The 16,397-nt window shown below is 48.1% G+C and overlaps 1 protein-coding gene across 13 annotated transcripts in view; it reads right to left on the reverse strand.

Annotated features, from left to right (window-relative positions):
* Nucleotides 1-16,397, reverse strand: part of kiaa1109 (KIAA1109 ortholog) — a 66,968-nt gene that overhangs the window by 19,910 nt on the left and 30,661 nt on the right. For 11 of the 13 annotated variants that reach the window (XM_015970508.3, XM_054741459.2, XM_070546763.1 and 8 more), the window contains exons 33-56: nt 16,121-16,241; nt 15,893-16,042; nt 15,485-15,612; nt 15,209-15,411; nt 14,943-15,143; nt 14,658-14,869; nt 12,617-12,768; nt 10,824-10,974; nt 10,584-10,736; nt 10,113-10,350; nt 9,855-10,003; nt 7,681-7,912; nt 7,184-7,333; nt 5,861-6,036; nt 5,579-5,754; nt 4,930-5,509; nt 3,871-4,069; nt 3,501-3,764; nt 3,308-3,401; nt 2,490-2,540; nt 1,890-2,096; nt 1,318-1,553; nt 990-1,234; nt 425-530 (exon numbers count right to left, since the gene is read on the reverse strand). In XM_015970508.3, coding sequence (XP_015825994.3) covers nt 425-530; nt 990-1,234; nt 1,318-1,553; nt 1,890-2,096; nt 2,490-2,540; nt 3,308-3,401; nt 3,501-3,764; nt 3,871-4,069; nt 4,930-5,509; nt 5,579-5,754; nt 5,861-6,036; nt 7,184-7,333; nt 7,681-7,912; nt 9,855-10,003; nt 10,113-10,350; nt 10,584-10,736; nt 10,824-10,974; nt 12,617-12,768; nt 14,658-14,869; nt 14,943-15,143; nt 15,209-15,411; nt 15,485-15,612; nt 15,893-16,042; nt 16,121-16,241 — 4,574 coding nt within the window. The remainder of the gene's footprint in view (nt 1-424; nt 531-989; nt 1,235-1,317; nt 1,554-1,889; nt 2,097-2,489; nt 2,541-3,307; nt 3,402-3,500; nt 3,765-3,870; nt 4,070-4,929; nt 5,510-5,578; nt 5,755-5,860; nt 6,037-7,183; nt 7,334-7,680; nt 7,913-9,854; nt 10,004-10,112; nt 10,351-10,583; nt 10,737-10,823; nt 10,975-12,616; nt 12,769-14,657; nt 14,870-14,942; nt 15,144-15,208; nt 15,412-15,484; nt 15,613-15,892; nt 16,043-16,120; nt 16,242-16,397) is intronic. The other 2 variants (XM_015970498.3, XM_015970500.3) reach the window with 2 other exon arrangements.

The following is a 16,397-nucleotide window of genomic DNA, read 5'->3' on the forward strand; positions in this document are numbered from 1 at the left end:
AAAACCGTCAGCCCCTCAGCTGGCTGATGTTTCCCACCAGAGCTTCGTTTTAGGCCCCAGAGCCAAGAGGAACACTCCGCTGAGGGCAGCATCATCATCCCTCACCGTCCTCCCTCTGCTGGGCAATTACATCCATCAGGTTTAGCCAGTTAAACAAATTAGCATCGATGCTGCGGTGGAAACTAACAGGACTGGATTTGCGTCGGCGCTTGGGGCTTCGTTCAGTGTGGAGAAAATAAAAGCGATCGGACTTGGATTTACGCTGCTGGGTGAGGAGTTCTGTAGGGAACACGTTGCAGATGAGATTATCGATCCGTGAGGAGAAACTGGGTCACAGCAGCAGCAGAGCGAGGGCTTCTGAATAGAAGGTTTGGTGAGTTTATTTAAACTAAACATGAAAGCATCACAGCAAAAGCTTCTGCACCTGAAACCTTCTGAATGACTTCGTTGACTTCTTTCATGAAAACCTTCTGCAGGAAAACCAGGTGGTTGAGCAGATCTGTGGTCAGGTTGTGTTCGAATGATCCGATCTGTTCAGGGAGACACAAACAAGCGCCGGTGTTCAAAAGCCAAACATCGACGAAGGATTTTACAGGAATGCACCGATTCCGATTAGTCTGGAGGAGCTCTAATCTCCAGAAGACCTAACCCCAACCCCAGCATTAGCATAAGCATTAGCAACGATGAGTTCACAACGATGGAGGTGAGATTCAACTCCAAACCAGCAAAGGTTGTCCAGAACAAAGTCAGTGTGTTAGCAGCAGCGCCGCGCCCACACGCATCACACGGGCATCAACCATCAGGCTTTTAAAAAACAAATCGAAACAAAATAAACCGGCGAGGCTAATTCAGACCTCCCACATTTAAGCTCCTGTTAGAAAAAAACAACAAAATTAAACCAGGAAACTAAACATCATCCCATTATTAGTCCTTATTTTACAACGTGTGTTGCCCACGGTGAAGACGTTCAGATGAAAGGTGTGTTTTACCTCGGCGACACATCGCAGGTAGTTTCCTTGCAGGTAGTTCCCCTGCTTTGCTGGGAAGTCATCTGGTGCCCAGCCCTGATCCGAGTGGCTCTCGTGATCCTCCATGATGTACTCCCCTGACATGGTGACCTGAGGAAGAGTCAGGCTGGCTGATGGGGACATGGTGGACAAGTCCACTGGGGACACTTTGGACTGAAAGCACAGTTTGTGGTGTGGCAACTCAAAGGTGAAACTGGTCTGAGCTCCTGAAGACAAGAAGAAGAATCGTGACCTTTTGTTCTTTTATTGGGGCGAGAGGACATCAGTGGAGGCTAACAGCTGTTAGCACCTGTCATGCCATGGCTCTTCATGGCGCCCATCTTGTACTCCGCCTTCAGCGAGGGCAGCAGTGCGGCGCCGATAGTGATGCCGTCCATCGTGGCGCTGAACTTCAGAACGATGGGCTTCTTCTCCAGACCTTCTGGGAGCTGGGGGAACTCGTTGGCCTCCACGGGGGTCTGATTGATGCTGGACGCTTTGTCGGAAGGTTGGGGGGTGGGCGTGTCCTCTCTGTTAGGAGGTTGACTGAAATAAAACGAAGGATTACCAGAACTGAGTCGGGTAAATATCAACCTACAGATATGGCGTTTGATATCTGAAGCACACTCACAGCTGTACAAACATACTGACATGGATCTGACTGTTACCATGGTAACCGGTTAAATCCAGGCTACAAAACCCTGTGTTAACAGGAATAAAGGACTTGGTAAAAGCAGCCAAATGTTCAGGTTTGTGGTTCTGAGACCGTACTTTTAGTCTTCTCCGGGGTAAGGATGAGAGATCCGTGAGCTGAATTACTCCTGGAGGAGACGCCGCCCTACGCAACAAAGCCAACACCACCAAACCCAATTAAAGACGTACACGTTTGACGGCTGCCGGATGAGGTCGGCGATCTGCTTGGAGAGTTGATGGGAGCTCCGGACCATCATGCTGTGCAGCGTCGCCGGATGCTGGGGGATGTTGATCATGATGGCCCCCACTTTGAAGACAGCGGCGTTGTTGGTCTTCAGGCCGCGCTGGGCGCTGTACAGAGCCTGGGACTTGGCGATGTTACACTTGACCACCGTTCTGGAACAGAACAAACCAGAATGAGCGACTCAAATCAATCAGGTCTCTGAGATCGAGCAAATGTGGATGAGGATGAAATTACTGACGCCATGCAGCGTTTGGACAGTTTCCCGTTTTTCAGGATAAATTAGTAAAACGAGTAAATATGACACAGCTACGAGTAAAAAGTCAAACAGAATGAAAAATATTTATGAGAATAAACACACCAATGTATTAAATACTGAGTTACCTAAAATTATTCTGATTAATTTTATGTACTGAGCTAAAAAATAACAAACAATAAAAAAAAAAAACAGCTCTGTAATGTTGGAAATGCAGGTGAGGAACAAGAGACCGGGACAAATGAAGAATGTGGTTTCGGTTTGGTGATGGACCTAAATGAGGCTAACATACAGAAACTCTTGTTTAGCGGTGCTGGTGGGAGACGTGGGGAAATCCTCCAGTCTGTGCAGTTAAAGCGAGCAGCGTAAGGGAGGAGAAAGAAGAGCAGAAACACGTGTGAAACAGCCGAGAGGTAACGCAGATCTGAGATAACCAGAGAAAAAACACGCTGAGACATCAGGAAGGAAGAAACCAGGTAGGAAAACGTTAAAATAAAGACATTTCTATAGATAAAAGCTATTTAAAATAAATAAAAGCTAATTAGAATAAAAGCAGAAACCACAAAGTTCAGCACATTAAAAGAAACTTATCATCGGCACTTTTAACTTACTTCCAGACCAGCATTAAGATTTATTTAGTATTTTGTGTTTCACAGAAAACGTGAATTTTTATTTGCTAGGTTTCTTATAACGTCACGCGGTGACAGCATTTTCATTTTGAGGTCAAAAATCCTGAAATCTGAAGGCGTCGTTGGAGCTTTCGGAGCCATCAGCACATAAATAAATGCTAAATCTGATTTTACGGTTTAAAACAGCGTTTTACTGCATAAAGGTAAGTCATTGTATTGATGTAACCTATGCAACAATTAGCATATTTTACTTTTAACACTCTAGACTTGACATTTATACAAGTTAGTTTCCACTAATATCACCATCAAGTCCATTTCAGCCATTCCTGAAACCGTCTCCAGTTTATATCCATCCTTCTTAAGGAAACAGCAGGAATTTTGTTCTTTTTATTATAATAATTATATAATTAAGGCCGGTGAGCAGATCTAAACCCTGAAATCCAAACCCGTCTGAGGGGATTGCGGGAGCTCGAGTGCATACTGGATGTCTGGTGTTATCCCCTCCAGCAGGACGATGTTTATTCCTCCGATATGAGAAGACGCACACGTCTCTGTCATTTTCTGGTGAAGAATATCTACAAATCACATAAAAACACACATCAACAAAACAAACTCCTCCCCTCCATGAATGGCGCTTTATTGCAGCGATGCATCAAACTATAGGCTGATCTCACCCTTCATCTTCTCTTTCAGGGTGAAGCTCCCATGGATCTTCTTTAGCTCCGCCTCCATGGTCAGCCCGCCGATGTCCGCCTCCAGGTGAGTGCGGTTCACCATGCCGATGCCGAACACGATGAGCGTGACGTGCTGGGGCTCGGAGCTCACCAGGCTGCGGCGCCGCCCGCCCGCCCCCAATGGCTTGTTGGGCGTGGCCGGTTCCTGCTGCTCGTTCTCAAAGGTCACCTTACAGAACGGCTCCGAGGGGCGACGCCCACTTTCTGTGGGAAAGATGGAGGAAAGGGAAGAGGCTGCTGAGATCCTGACCTAATTCTTGTAGTTATTATTTTGGTTCTGCCGTTTATTTGGCTGAGAACTGACGTCCACCTGAGAGGCAGTTTTCCGGGGAGCTCTTCTCCAGGATGCCGGTGGGGTCGGAGATGAGGGAGTAGAAGTTGAGCAGCTTGTACATGTTCTGCCAACACTCTGCTGACGGCTCACTCTGCTCCGACACCGTGATGGAGTCCGAGTCGTCCATCTGGATCGCCATGTGGTCTGCCACGTCACGCGAGCCCTTCCTCGACACCTGGAGGCGTGATGCAGGATTATTCCACGTCAGGAAAGGGACAGAAATAAAAAAACGCAGCAGGATGATGGGTGAACTTAACCCTCAAACCCTAAAGAGAGGTGATGAGTCAGATCCAGCTGCTTGAGCTGCTGGCTCCCTCTAGGTTCAGAGAGGAGGAGCTGGTCTTACAGCTCAGAATGTTTTATTAGGTTCATTAGAGATGATGACTCGGTCGCCAACAAACCCATAGAGACCCACCAGTGGGTTGAGGAGCATCCTCGTGTCTCAGGAGACCAGGATGATACTTTCAGGTTCCGGAGAGCCAACCAGAATGTTGACCTATGACCCCAGGTGTTTAAAGTTTGTTCTGCAGCTGAGCCTCCTTCACACCTGGTTTCTGTTTTCATGTGAATGAAACATCTCTAGAAACAAGGACGCACTTAGAAATAACGTTTTAAACCCCACGTGGTTTCAGAAGGAGAACCACGCCAGGATCGTCGGGAGTCTGTTCAGATTCACCGGGAATGCCGACTCAGTGCGGAGCTCCATCTGAGCCGTTGTGCTGAAACTGAAGGTTTCATCTTGAATGTTGTAAAAAATTATACTCAAATGAAAAAAGGTGACGCTAAAACTTTTTTTTCAGTTTTGCATCCATCATCAGATTCAATTATTAGTTTTTAAGACTCAAATCTTTTATTTCTTTTAACTCCTTTATTTTCCATTTTGAACCTTCAGGCCCGAGTAGCACGAAGGCAGCCGTGTTTCTGAAATCCAGCTGGTCGACTGAAAACCATGAACACATTTTCAAACCCAAACATGGCCGACTGACCCATCCGGCCATTTAAGGTGGACCAAACTCCGAAAATCTGTCTTCCTACCTTAGAGGTGCGTCGCTCTGAACGTCCGATGGAGGTCCGTCCTCTCGGCTCCCGTCTTCCTAAAGTGTCCATGGCTGATGGAGGTCCAGAAGGAGGACCGCCTGCTCCTCCCCCAGCCCCCCCGCCTCCAACAACCCCTCTCTTGCTCTTCAGGGTCTGGGTCCCACTGCGACCCGCCCCGTTCAGGCTCCCCCTGGAGCTGCGGCTGAAGTCCGAGGACCTGAAGTGGTGGTAGGGCCGGGCCTTGAAGGTGGGCGTTGGCGAGGCGGAGCCGGCGGTGTAGCGGCTCAGCTTGATGTCAGTCTGTGTGGCCTTGATGTCGTCGATCATGGTGCTGAATTGGTGGATGAGGCGCACCAGCGCCATGTCCACGCGCTGGCTGATGGCCTGGCAGGCAGTGGTGAAGTCACAGTGGAAGGTGTTGTAGTGGCGCCGGTTGAGGTCATGGAAGGAGAGCGGAGCGGCGGTGGGACCCTGGGGAGCGCTGGTAGACTTCTCCATCACCACGGCGTTCACGCTGAAGGTCTCGATCAGCAGAGCTGGCTTGAACTCCAGCGGAGGTAGGTTCACCGTGCCTTGTCTGAGAATTACAGCTAAACGTAAATCAGGAACCACAAACATGAAACAGAAGCCGTTTTAGGAAAACTACCTCCGGGAACGCTTGTTTTTGCGCTCTTTGGTTGTGTCGGAATCAACGATGTCTGCTCGGAGACACTCCAGGTTCCCAGAGAAGGATAAATGCTCTCCGAAGTACATCTTGTAGCTGAGTGGAGTGGCATCTTGGGCCTGGATGCCCGTGTAGCTCAGCAAAGGCTTGAAAACCACCTGGAGAGAAGAAAAGAGAGATTTCCGGGTCAGAAGACAGAACCGAGGCTGCCCCGAGCCGCTTAAAGACCGGACTTCGTGTGTGAAGGATGAAACTCGGAGACACCTGGGCGTCGGCCAGCTGGACGGCTGCTGGACACTGGTTCCCCTCCTCGATGTCCACAATGTCTTCCTGACTGGTGCTGTGTTGGGAGTGGGTCCCGTCCAGGGTGTTCTGGTCACTGGACAGAACCGTGTTGAAGTCCGACGCTGAGGGGATGGTGGGCAGGTTGCACATGCCCCCTACAGGACCAAGAATGTGGACATATCAACACGGCAGCAGCTCTGGCTCGCACCGGAGTTAAATCAAAATAAAGTTCATCTAATCACGAGCAAATTCACTCGTTACAGGTTTCATTTGGTCCAAGAGGGTTGACCGCAGCTGCACTTTCAAATACTTCTTCTGTTGTTACAGAAAAATTAAACCTTTGCAGACGCGGAGGAAAGGAAGCAGCACTGCCTAGAGGGGAAGGAGAGGCAAACCGAAGGTTTGATTCTGAGTTTGAAATGAATGAAAAACGGTTTTATCTTCTGAAGTGCCAACGCTGCAGGTTTGAAGCTTCACCTCATCGAATAGCAGCAGCTCAGGAGGTAGAGCAGGTTGTCCAGTAATCAGAAGGTTGCAGGTTCGATCCCGGCTCCTACCAGAGAATTCTGCTGTAGTGTCCTTGGGCAAGACACCTAACCCTCCTTGCCTGCTGGTGGTGGTCGGAGAGACCGGTGGCGCCTGTGCTCGGCAGCCTTGCCTCTGTCAGTGCGCCCCAGGGCAGCTGTGGCTACATCGTAGCTCATCACCACCAGCGTGTGAATGGGTGAATGACTGATTGTGTTGTGAAGAGCCTTGGGGGGTTGTAGAACCCTAAGCTATACGATTACAGGCCATTTACCATTCGTCAGGATTAGAGTCTAAAAAACAAACTACTGGTTATTAAAGAATCTGCCACGTGTGGATCCTCCACCAGGGGGCAGCAGACATGTACTGGACTGGAAATGGCAGGTTTCTGACGAAGATACTAATCCTGATGCTCCATCTGAAAGCTTCAAGGGTTAATGACAGGAGTAAGCAACCTTCAGCTCAACAAAACAAGACTTGTTTAGAAGTTCATCTGTTACAAGATCCTTTAGAAAAAGACTGTTTACAGCTTTTTAAACATAAAAATCTAATTTCATCTCTTTTGAATTATTAAAATAAAATAAATACATTATGTTATTGTGTTAGCAGGTTTTTCTCCATCAAAACAGTCAGAGGCAACGCTCCCTGACCTCCATCAGAGCTGTTACCAAGAGGTAGATGGTGGTGGAAGCTGCGGCTTCACACATGGAGACAGGAGTGACTCAAACCTGTACTGGGAGAGCTGGAAACCACCAGCAGACATCCGAAGGAGCTCACCTGTCTGCAGGCTGTTGTGTTGAGAGCGGCTGAGCGGAGACTCCTGAGCTGCAGCGCCGGTCCGGTTCCCAACAGCGTTGGACATCCAGTTGTAGAAACTGACAGAGGACGGTTCGGACAGCAGAGGGTGCTCCGTTAGCATGTCGGTCCCTGAAAGCAACACGAAGCATCATAGGAAAACAAGTGAGTGGCACCGTTCTCATGTTAGTGGAGTTCTGAATAAATGTTTATGTGGGGAAATTAGTCCTGATGTTAGGAAACCAGGAACAAACATCCAGAACTGTTCAGAGCCCAGCAGAGGGCGCTGGTGCAGCGAGCAGATGGACTGGTTAAAAATGGAGCTGCTGATATATGAGAGAGAGAGAGAGAGAGAGAGAGAGAGAGAGAGAGAGAGAGAGTATAATTGTGTGTGTGTGTGTGTGTGTGTGTGTGTGTGTGTGTGTGTGTGTGTGTGTGTGTGTGTGTGTATAATTGTGTGTGTGTGTGTGTGTGTACACCTGTGCGGGTCAGCGAGCCGCTCTTGGCCGCAGTGGCTGCAGACGGCTCGTTCCTCTGAGGCGTGCCCTCCAGCAGGTTGTGCAGGCTGCGAAAGCTGCCCGTCAGGTTGCTCAGGAGGCTCTCCTTCCTCGGGCTGTCCTTGGCTGTCGGTCCGACCCGGCTCACGTGGGCAGGTGAGTCAGCGGCCGTGTCACCGCTGGTGTAGCTCAGCGACTGGTAGGGATGTGAGCCCTGGGTATGACAAATGAGCAGAGTGCTAAGAGGAGGTTCTGCCCGCGTCGTCTCATTTATCACCGGCTGCCTTTGGCTTTTTGTTGACGTGACAGAGGAGATAAATTGTGTCTGGTAAAATAACGGAAAGGGCCGAGTTTAAAGCTGCGGCTAAACTTTTTTTGGGCTGAAAGCGCTGAGCTGGCTCTATGTAAGCAGAGATGAAACAACGTCAGACTTTACTTTGTCAGAGAAACCTTCTAAACTCTGATCCAAGATGGCGTCACATTCATCCAGCAGCACCGTCAGTCAGCTGTTAGAGCTCCACTCCAACCATCACTTATTATATTAATAAACTCTGGGATCATGGAGAACTAAACTCGGATCATTTCACCAGTTTTGAAGCTTTGCATGACTTTTTTACAGTTAATTAGCCTCAATAAAGAAATGAAATACTTATTCAAAGAGTCCTGGTACTTTATGAATGTGAGTGGGTTTACTTTAGCTGCTGAAGCTCCTATTAGGTGGATTCAGATCAATTAGTAACAAGAATAAAACATCAGTCTGAAGCTAAACCTTCTGCAATAGATTCTGTTAATTTAGTTTGTTTATCTCTTCTTTCAAATATCAGCTTGTTAAACTTTATTTTGTAGCAGAAACACTGTTTGAATGCTGAAAACTGCTGAAATCTTTCAACAATTTGAAGTTTAAGCAGAATAAGTCATAAATAGGATCTGAAGACGCGAGCCTCCTAAAAGAACATCAGGTCTAAAGTCTTAACGTTAACTCATTCACTGCCAATGACGACTAAAGAAGTCATTTGCATTTTTTTACTGTTTGAGCATCGGAACGAGCCCCCGCGCTGAGAGAACAAACATCTCAGCCCTGAAGCCGATCTTCATCCGCATACATCACAGACCACGTTATCAGGAAGCAACACATCCATGTGTTAGGAGATCGTTTTGGGCCGTTCCGGTAAAAAAAAAGTGAGGCGCGAACTGGAAAAGCGTCTGCAGATCACAATTCGACAACGGATTATGAAATAACGTGTGTGTGTGTGTGTGTGTGTGTGTGTGTGTGTGTCTGCTCTGTCTTCTCGATCCCCAGTGAGTCGTGGAGGATGGCTGCTTATACTGAGCCAGGATTCTCTGGAGGTTTCTTCCTGTTAAAAGGGAGTTTTCCTCTCCACTGTCGCTGCATGCTTGCTTAGTATGAGGATTGCTGTATAGTCACTGACACTAGTCAGTGACTTGATGCAATTTGCTGGGTTCCTTATACAGGAAACATTATTTCTGATTGGCTTAATGAACTGTGAATTAGAATGTTTATTATGTGAAGTGCCTTGAGACGACTCTTGTCGTGATTTGGCGCTTTATAAATAAACTTGAATTGAAAAAACTTGAATTGAATAACGCTCGAAACACGCGGCTTCTTCCTGATGTAAGAGGTGAGTCTCCTCTTTGTTTTGGTTGTTTTGGCGTTGACATCATGCTAGCGCGCAACGTTCTGTGACTCTTAAAAAACAGTAAAAACGGTGAGAAACGCTGGCAGCGAAGGCCGTTAGTGATCAGGAAACGGCTGGCAGTGAATGAGTTAACAACTGTAAAGCCTGAATCCTGCAGGGAAAGCTCACAAGTCTCGTGACTCGAGTGTCTGGGTAGAAACAAACTGAAGCTGTTACAACTTAATAAAAAATCTGAACATCTGAAACATATATTTATACATCGATACTAAAAAAAACAAATTACAGCTGGACTGTGTTCAGATAGCTGAAAAACTGTGGGAGAAAAAACAAACTGAAAAAGAGAATCAAGAAGAACACGACGATCTGCTGAGTCAGCATTCAAATTTTCAACTGAACCTTTGCAGGACGTTCTGATGTGTAACTAAAACGTTACTGAAACTGGAGAGATTTACATCTGCAGGATAAAAACGCTGCTTAGCGAAGCAGAACAAGTCATACCTTTATCCTGAGAGCAGACTCGTTGTGTGTGTGGGACTTGGAGAGCTTCCTCATGATCTCCACCCCGCTGACGGGACCAGAGGTGGTCTCTTTGGGTGGAGGACGACTGCACACCCCCTCCAGCAGCATGGTGTGTTCGCTCACTGCAGCTTCACAATTACAACATCAAATAAACCTCTCCTGAAAATCTGATACGAGTGAAAACATCTACCCTGAACTTTAATGGATCATGTTGGAGTCACTATGCGACGTTCCCACCTGCGTCGTATTCAAACTCGGCACCATCGGCGCTGGTGTCGCTCTGCAGCGCCGCTCCGTTGTCCAGTCCCATTGGGCCTCCCAGGCTTGGCGGAGCCTCCTTGGCTTTGGTGAGCTGGTTGGGTCCAATCAGACCGATCGCCTTGAAGCCCTGGGTCACCACGATGAACTTCATCCACTGTCGGGCCAAAGCCACTAGACCCTTCTTCAGGGTCACCAGAGCGGGGACGCCGTCATTCTGGTATGGAGGCAGAAGAAACGGGTGATTTCTGAACATGAACAAGAGCTCAGACACAGACTTATCTAAGAGAACCATAGTAAACCTCTGATTCTGGAAGAAGAAACTTCCACACAGAAGATCTGTTGTTAAAATGAAACAGTTGTTTATTTCTGTTGCTGTTGAGAGATCGAGAGTCCACTAAAGAAGAGGATGGGTTTGGCGCTTCTCTGGTTTTGGTGTGCGGGACTCACCATGGTGGCCTCCTCTATGATGGAGTAGTCTGCCTGCTGCAGGTAGCGGTGCAGGATGTTGCAAAGCATACAGGAGGGGTTCTCGTGCAAGTAGCGCGCTCGCTTGGTCACACGGTTGTACTTGCTGCGGATCGGGATGTGGATGCTCTTTTTCTGTTTACATAAACAAACAAAGAAACAAACAACTAAGAAACTCAGATGCCGTTCCTAATTTTTGCACGGCCCTCTGGAGTTGCTCACCTCCAGAGCTTCGGTCATGATGCAGCCCATCACTGCACACACCCTCAGCGTGCCCTCCATGTCCAGCTTGCGTAGAGAAGACTTGAGCTGGTCGATGGGAACCAGCCAGGCTCCGATTGCAGGTGTGGCGGTGCTGAGCAGATTCAGCTGCCTGGATACAGGAAACACAAAATGTCCTCCTTACTGGGGTCCCACAAGGCTCTGGTCTTGGACAAATTTTAGCTTCTAAATGTTTCTCAAAATCCATTTTATATTTAATTTCTATGCTGATGATGCTCTGATCCATCTTCGTCACTGTTCGGCTACCTCGTTGAGGTCAAACCTCAAGATGGTTTCAGAACTTCAGCGATGATAAAACTGAAGTTGTTGGTTGGACCCCGTGGTGACGAAATTGGGTTTGGTCGGGTGCCATTTGTGAGTTACACGTCGAAGATCTGGCGATGCTCCCAGTTGGTTTAACAGTTTTCCAGTTAGCTACAAGACCCTTAAAGCTGCTATCTACTGAACAAGCTAGGTTTTGAACGTTAACAGGGTCACGGAACACTCACCCCTCCCCTCAGGTATTTGATTGTTTTGCTAAAATTTCAGGTACGTTTTCAATACCTCCTGAAAATTTTGAACCAATAAAAGTTCAAGAAATTTTGTTGCGTCAATGAGTTCCTACTAGTCTGAAACACCTAGAGCAGGGGTCCTCAATTATAATGGTCCGAGGGCCACACACAAAAAAGACCCTGAAGCAAGAGGGCCGGGGTTGGGGGTGGGGGGCTGCTGCTGTTTGGATCGCTGGCTGTAATACACATGACACACAAGCTTGCAATACAAAGCAGGACAACACCTGCCCCCCTCCAGCTCGGCTGTGTGACTGCACTAACCTGTCCTGTGGGACCCTCACCATGTAACCCTCATGTCCATGCTGTCTCTGGAGGAGCAGATAGGAGACAAGATCTCCTGTAACTTAAGATGACCCAAAGCTTCCTCCCAGTTTCTCTTTAAGCTGAATTTAACATCAGTTTATCGTCATGAAACAAAAGACTAAAGTGGAACAAGAACTTCCATCTTCTATTTCTCTCTCCTTTTAACTTCTCCGTGTCCCTAAATAAAAGAGACAGATGATTACGCTGCTGCCGCCGTCCCTCACCCCGCTCCCTCCCCAAGACCGGACCTCCCGACATCACAGCACTCGGTCTGACGGAGCGCTTCCAGGAGAAACAATAATTAAATTATACAAATAATAACGCGTGTTTGGAGGAACGTCCTCCGATCCTCTCTCTTGTGTGAGCAGACAATCTCCCTCCCTCTCTCTCAGTCGCTGATCGACAACCTGCTCAGTTAACATAATTCACGGGCCAAATCCAACAGAACCGGTCGGGCTGACTCGATTCGGGTTCGGTCTCAGGTTACAACTCCAGGGCTCAGCCCTGCAGTACCACATAAAGGCAGATCAAAGTTTCCTACCCGGTAAATGTGGAGAACACCGCTCTGACAGATGTGGATGCTGCGCTGGTGCCGCTGTTAAAATAACAAAACTACGTTCCACTATAGCTTCCCTCAGCTCTATCCTAAACCTCCCGGTCGGCCATCGGGGGTAGGGGTGGGGGGTGGGCGCGGGGTTTGGTGGCCACAAAGAGAGGGCTCACCATGTCCAGCCCGCGGGCCGCCATTTGCGAACCACTGACCTAGAGAAAAACAAAATGCCTCACACCAAAATAAAAGCTCAGGCCTCGTGTTCATTTGGGTCTGAGTCAGAACCAACAGCCCACACAACTCTTTATGATGCTCCCACAGTGCTTTACCTGGACATGGTCTCAGAAGCTGAGCAAACATTAGTGGGAGCAGCAAAACTGAACCAGATCTCTCTGATGGTGAGCTTCATGCTGCTGGAATCTGGTGGCGGAGGCATGAGCGGGAGGTCCTTCTTCAGGTCGTCCGACTCCACACCTTCATCCTGCAAAGACAGAGTTTAGTTTCCATTTGTGAATACATCAAACCTAAGACTTGGGGTCATGTCTCTGCTTTAATCAGCTCAAAGGCTGTTTATTTGTGCTGCAGAACATCTGGTCACATCTGTCAGTCATAATCCCGAGAAGGAAGCAGACCACTTTTTGCTCTGACTTCTTCTGCCAATAAAAATAAATGAAAACAGTCACTTTAGATCTTTATTCACAGACTCCTGAACATTAATTTGACCCTTGGTGAGATTCTAGAGGTTTTACGGAGCTCTAATGACTCTTTTAGTCTTTTGTGTTTTTCTTCCTAACTTCTGTGGGATTTAAACGCCTCATTAAAACTTCACCATGTGCAAAAAGAAAGCTTTGAAATGGAAACTTGTGCTAAACGTGTGCAGAAACACCCGGACTGCAGCAGAGACAACTGGTGTGTCACAGAAGCTTCAAAGGAATTCAAACGACAGAAAGAAGGCGTCGGCGTGCTTTTGGATTAAGAAGAAAACAAATAAAAGTCAAGCCTAATGATGTAAAGATAGAGCAGCTTTTAGTTTAGATTCTCACAGTAAGTTTGATCTTAGCCGACTATCATGGAAGTTTGAAGAAAACGTTCATCTAATTAGAAAACAAATATCCTCTAAAGCAGCGCCAAACCACACCAGAACCCAGAGTATCTTTACAGGCAGAGCACGTTCCTGTTGGGTCTCGACGAGGCTTCGAGCGCGTGCACGTTAATCACATTGCAGGTTCTGCTGCGATGTCGGACACGACACGTTCTGATCTAAGGCTAGGATCAGCTGATCCACCAAACACAACCGTTGTTACTGAGGAGGAGGATCGGGTTCGGGCCCGATGCTTTTGCACCAGAATCCACTTTTGTTTGTTCAACTTGAATTTTGTTATTTTAAAGGGGCATTATGGAAGTTTGACAGCCAAAACATGTATAGAAATAATAAATGTCTTCTTCATACATTCTCCTGCAATGCCCTGGTCCTGTAGAATGAGCCCTGGCATTTTTACTGTGATTGCCTGTTTTTCTGTAAAATCACAGAAAAAGAGAGATGCTCGGGTCGAGCAGGCTGCTTCATGCGCGTTCACGCTCAGGCGTAGCCCTCAGAACCGTTCTTTGAACGTTGTTTCAGCTGTCATCAAGAATATAAATGTTACAGATACAAAGGACATCACTGGCACTTTAGCTCAGCTAGTAAGATGTCTGACTCTCATGCAGAAGACCTGGGTTTGATTCTGGATGTGAACGTAGTTTATTTAGTTTCATTTTTACATTAATGGTATATTTTTTTACAGTAAGATGCCCAAATTTTTATTTGAGACTCGCCGAACGGCATTGAATTCACAGATAAAAAAGAAGGGGATTCAACTTTCATTTTGGAACAATTTTTCAAGCAAGAGAAGGGAATGATCTGAGCATGCAGGAGGACTGACCCATCATAAACCTTTGTCGGCTGTGCTGAAGAGAAAGGTACAGAACCAAATTATTTAATTAATTAGCTGCGCGTTCTCCTGTCCTTTGTCCTCCGGGCCACACACACACACACACACACACACACACACACACACACACACACACACACACACACACACACACACACACACACACACACACACACACACACACACACACACACACACACACACACAAGGGACTGTCTCAGCTGTTATTTTCGTTAAGGAGTGTGCACGTACAGCATGCGCCCCTGGTGCTCGAGCCTACTATTGAAGCTGCCGTTACGCTTTTGGCCTGAGGGGGCAATCACGAGCATAAAAATTCAAAACTCCGTAAAGTCCCTTTAAATGGAGCCCGTTTGTGAGCGGCCATTTTTAATAAGAAATACACGATCAAAGCCAACAAAGCTGAGTCCGAGAGCCTCACCTGGTCGTCTGAGTCCGTGTGCTCGTTGGCGTCAGAGTTCGGACTGATGGCGTCAGGAGGCAGGTTGTCATCGGACATGTCTGTGCTGTAACCGCTTCCTGTCTGGGAGCCGCTTGAACCATTGGACTTGGACATTCCCATCTTCCCTCCCGCATCCGAGCGGCCCATCATGCCGAAGGCGTTGTAGAGAACAGCTCCAGACTGACGGCCACCTGCGACCCAAACACATCAGAACTAAACACACATTCCCGCGCTTCCTAACCCAGATCCGGCTGACGGATTTACCTTTAACCGTCAGGTTCTCGATGCCACATTCAAACATGATCCAGCCCCATTTCTCCAGCGATGACCCGGAACGGCCCGGATCGGTTCCCGGTGTCTGGGTGTCGGTTTCATCTACCATGGAGAATTCCTCCATTTCCTCCAAACCAAACAGAACTTTGGACTTCTCAAAGGGGATGGCTGTGATGGCAAACGTGCCCTCGTCTGCAAGGAGAGGAGGAGGTTAGGAAGAGCCGTGCGGCTCTGGAGTCACCGGATCCGACACCGACCTGTGCAGTCCAGGCCTCGAAGCTGGCTGTGGATCCGGTGGACGTTCAGCCTGGCAGCGATCTCTTTGCCCTTCTCGATTCCGGCGTTGGAGCGTAACGAGCCAGAGGACTGAGGCTGCATCTTGGTGGCAGAGGCGTATTTGTCCAATGAGACGGAGGGTCGGCCATGCTCCGTGGTGTTGGGGGTCTCCTCTACAATCCCCCTGAAACCAGCAGCAGGAAAAGCCGTCACACCCAGAACAGATCAGAACCAAACCTACCAGAACCGGGCGTCACCTGTTCATCCTGAACTGGGTGGCGATCCGGTCGAAGCACAGCGCCACCAGAGACATGTGTGGGACACATCTGCTGGTGCTGGATGGGGATCCCTCCTCTACAGAAGCCTGCAGGAGGCAAAGGTTCACCTGCACACAAACGCCACGTTCCTTTAGGATGGATCATAAAGGCCGCCACTGGAATTCTCAGGTTAAAGGGAATTTTCAGCCAGATGGTTTTGATTTGGCCAGAAATGTCCCTTTAATGCTCCTGTAGTGGCTGGACTTCGACTTTATTTAGAAAGAAAACCAAACTTATTGAATCATTTTAATTTTAACAGTAGTGTGTTCTGAAATCAGGCTTCTTGTCATCAGAGAACATCTGGAGGACGGCAGACGGGCTTTTGGGGCGTCAGGTCATGGGTCTCACCTTGGGGATGGACACGCTGGCTTGAAGCCCCTTGATCTTCACATTATCGGGTTTGACAGACAGCTCCGTCTGGCCGTGAGAGGCGTTGAGCGAGGCGGGGGTCGTGCCCTCCGTCTTGGACAGCTTCTGCTCCTGTTTTGCCGTTTGGCTCTGTAGAACCAGTCCAGAAGAGCGTTAATTACTTTAGTCTCTGATCAGAAACCCAGGCGGCGGAGGAGCTGTACGTACCGACTCGGTGACCGTGGACTTGCTGATCTGATAGGCTTCATTCAGGACTTTTCCGTGCAGGTCGTCCAGAATGGCCGCCGGGTGCCGGATGCTGGCAAAGTGGACCATAGACTCGATGTACCTGAACCAGCACACACACACACACACACAACAATTGTGTGTGTATAAAAGTGGGACAACCTTGACTTGAGGCTAAAATTAAAACTGAACTGTAAGAAAAGCTTTTAGGTTTGTTTTCCAACGTGCAGCTGGACCCGACGAAAACGTAAAAACTCTG

This window comes from Nothobranchius furzeri, chromosome 18 (genome assembly GCF_043380555.1).
Source record: "Nothobranchius furzeri strain GRZ-AD chromosome 18, NfurGRZ-RIMD1, whole genome shotgun sequence".
Taxonomy (NCBI): domain Eukaryota; kingdom Metazoa; phylum Chordata; class Actinopteri; order Cyprinodontiformes; family Nothobranchiidae; genus Nothobranchius; species Nothobranchius furzeri.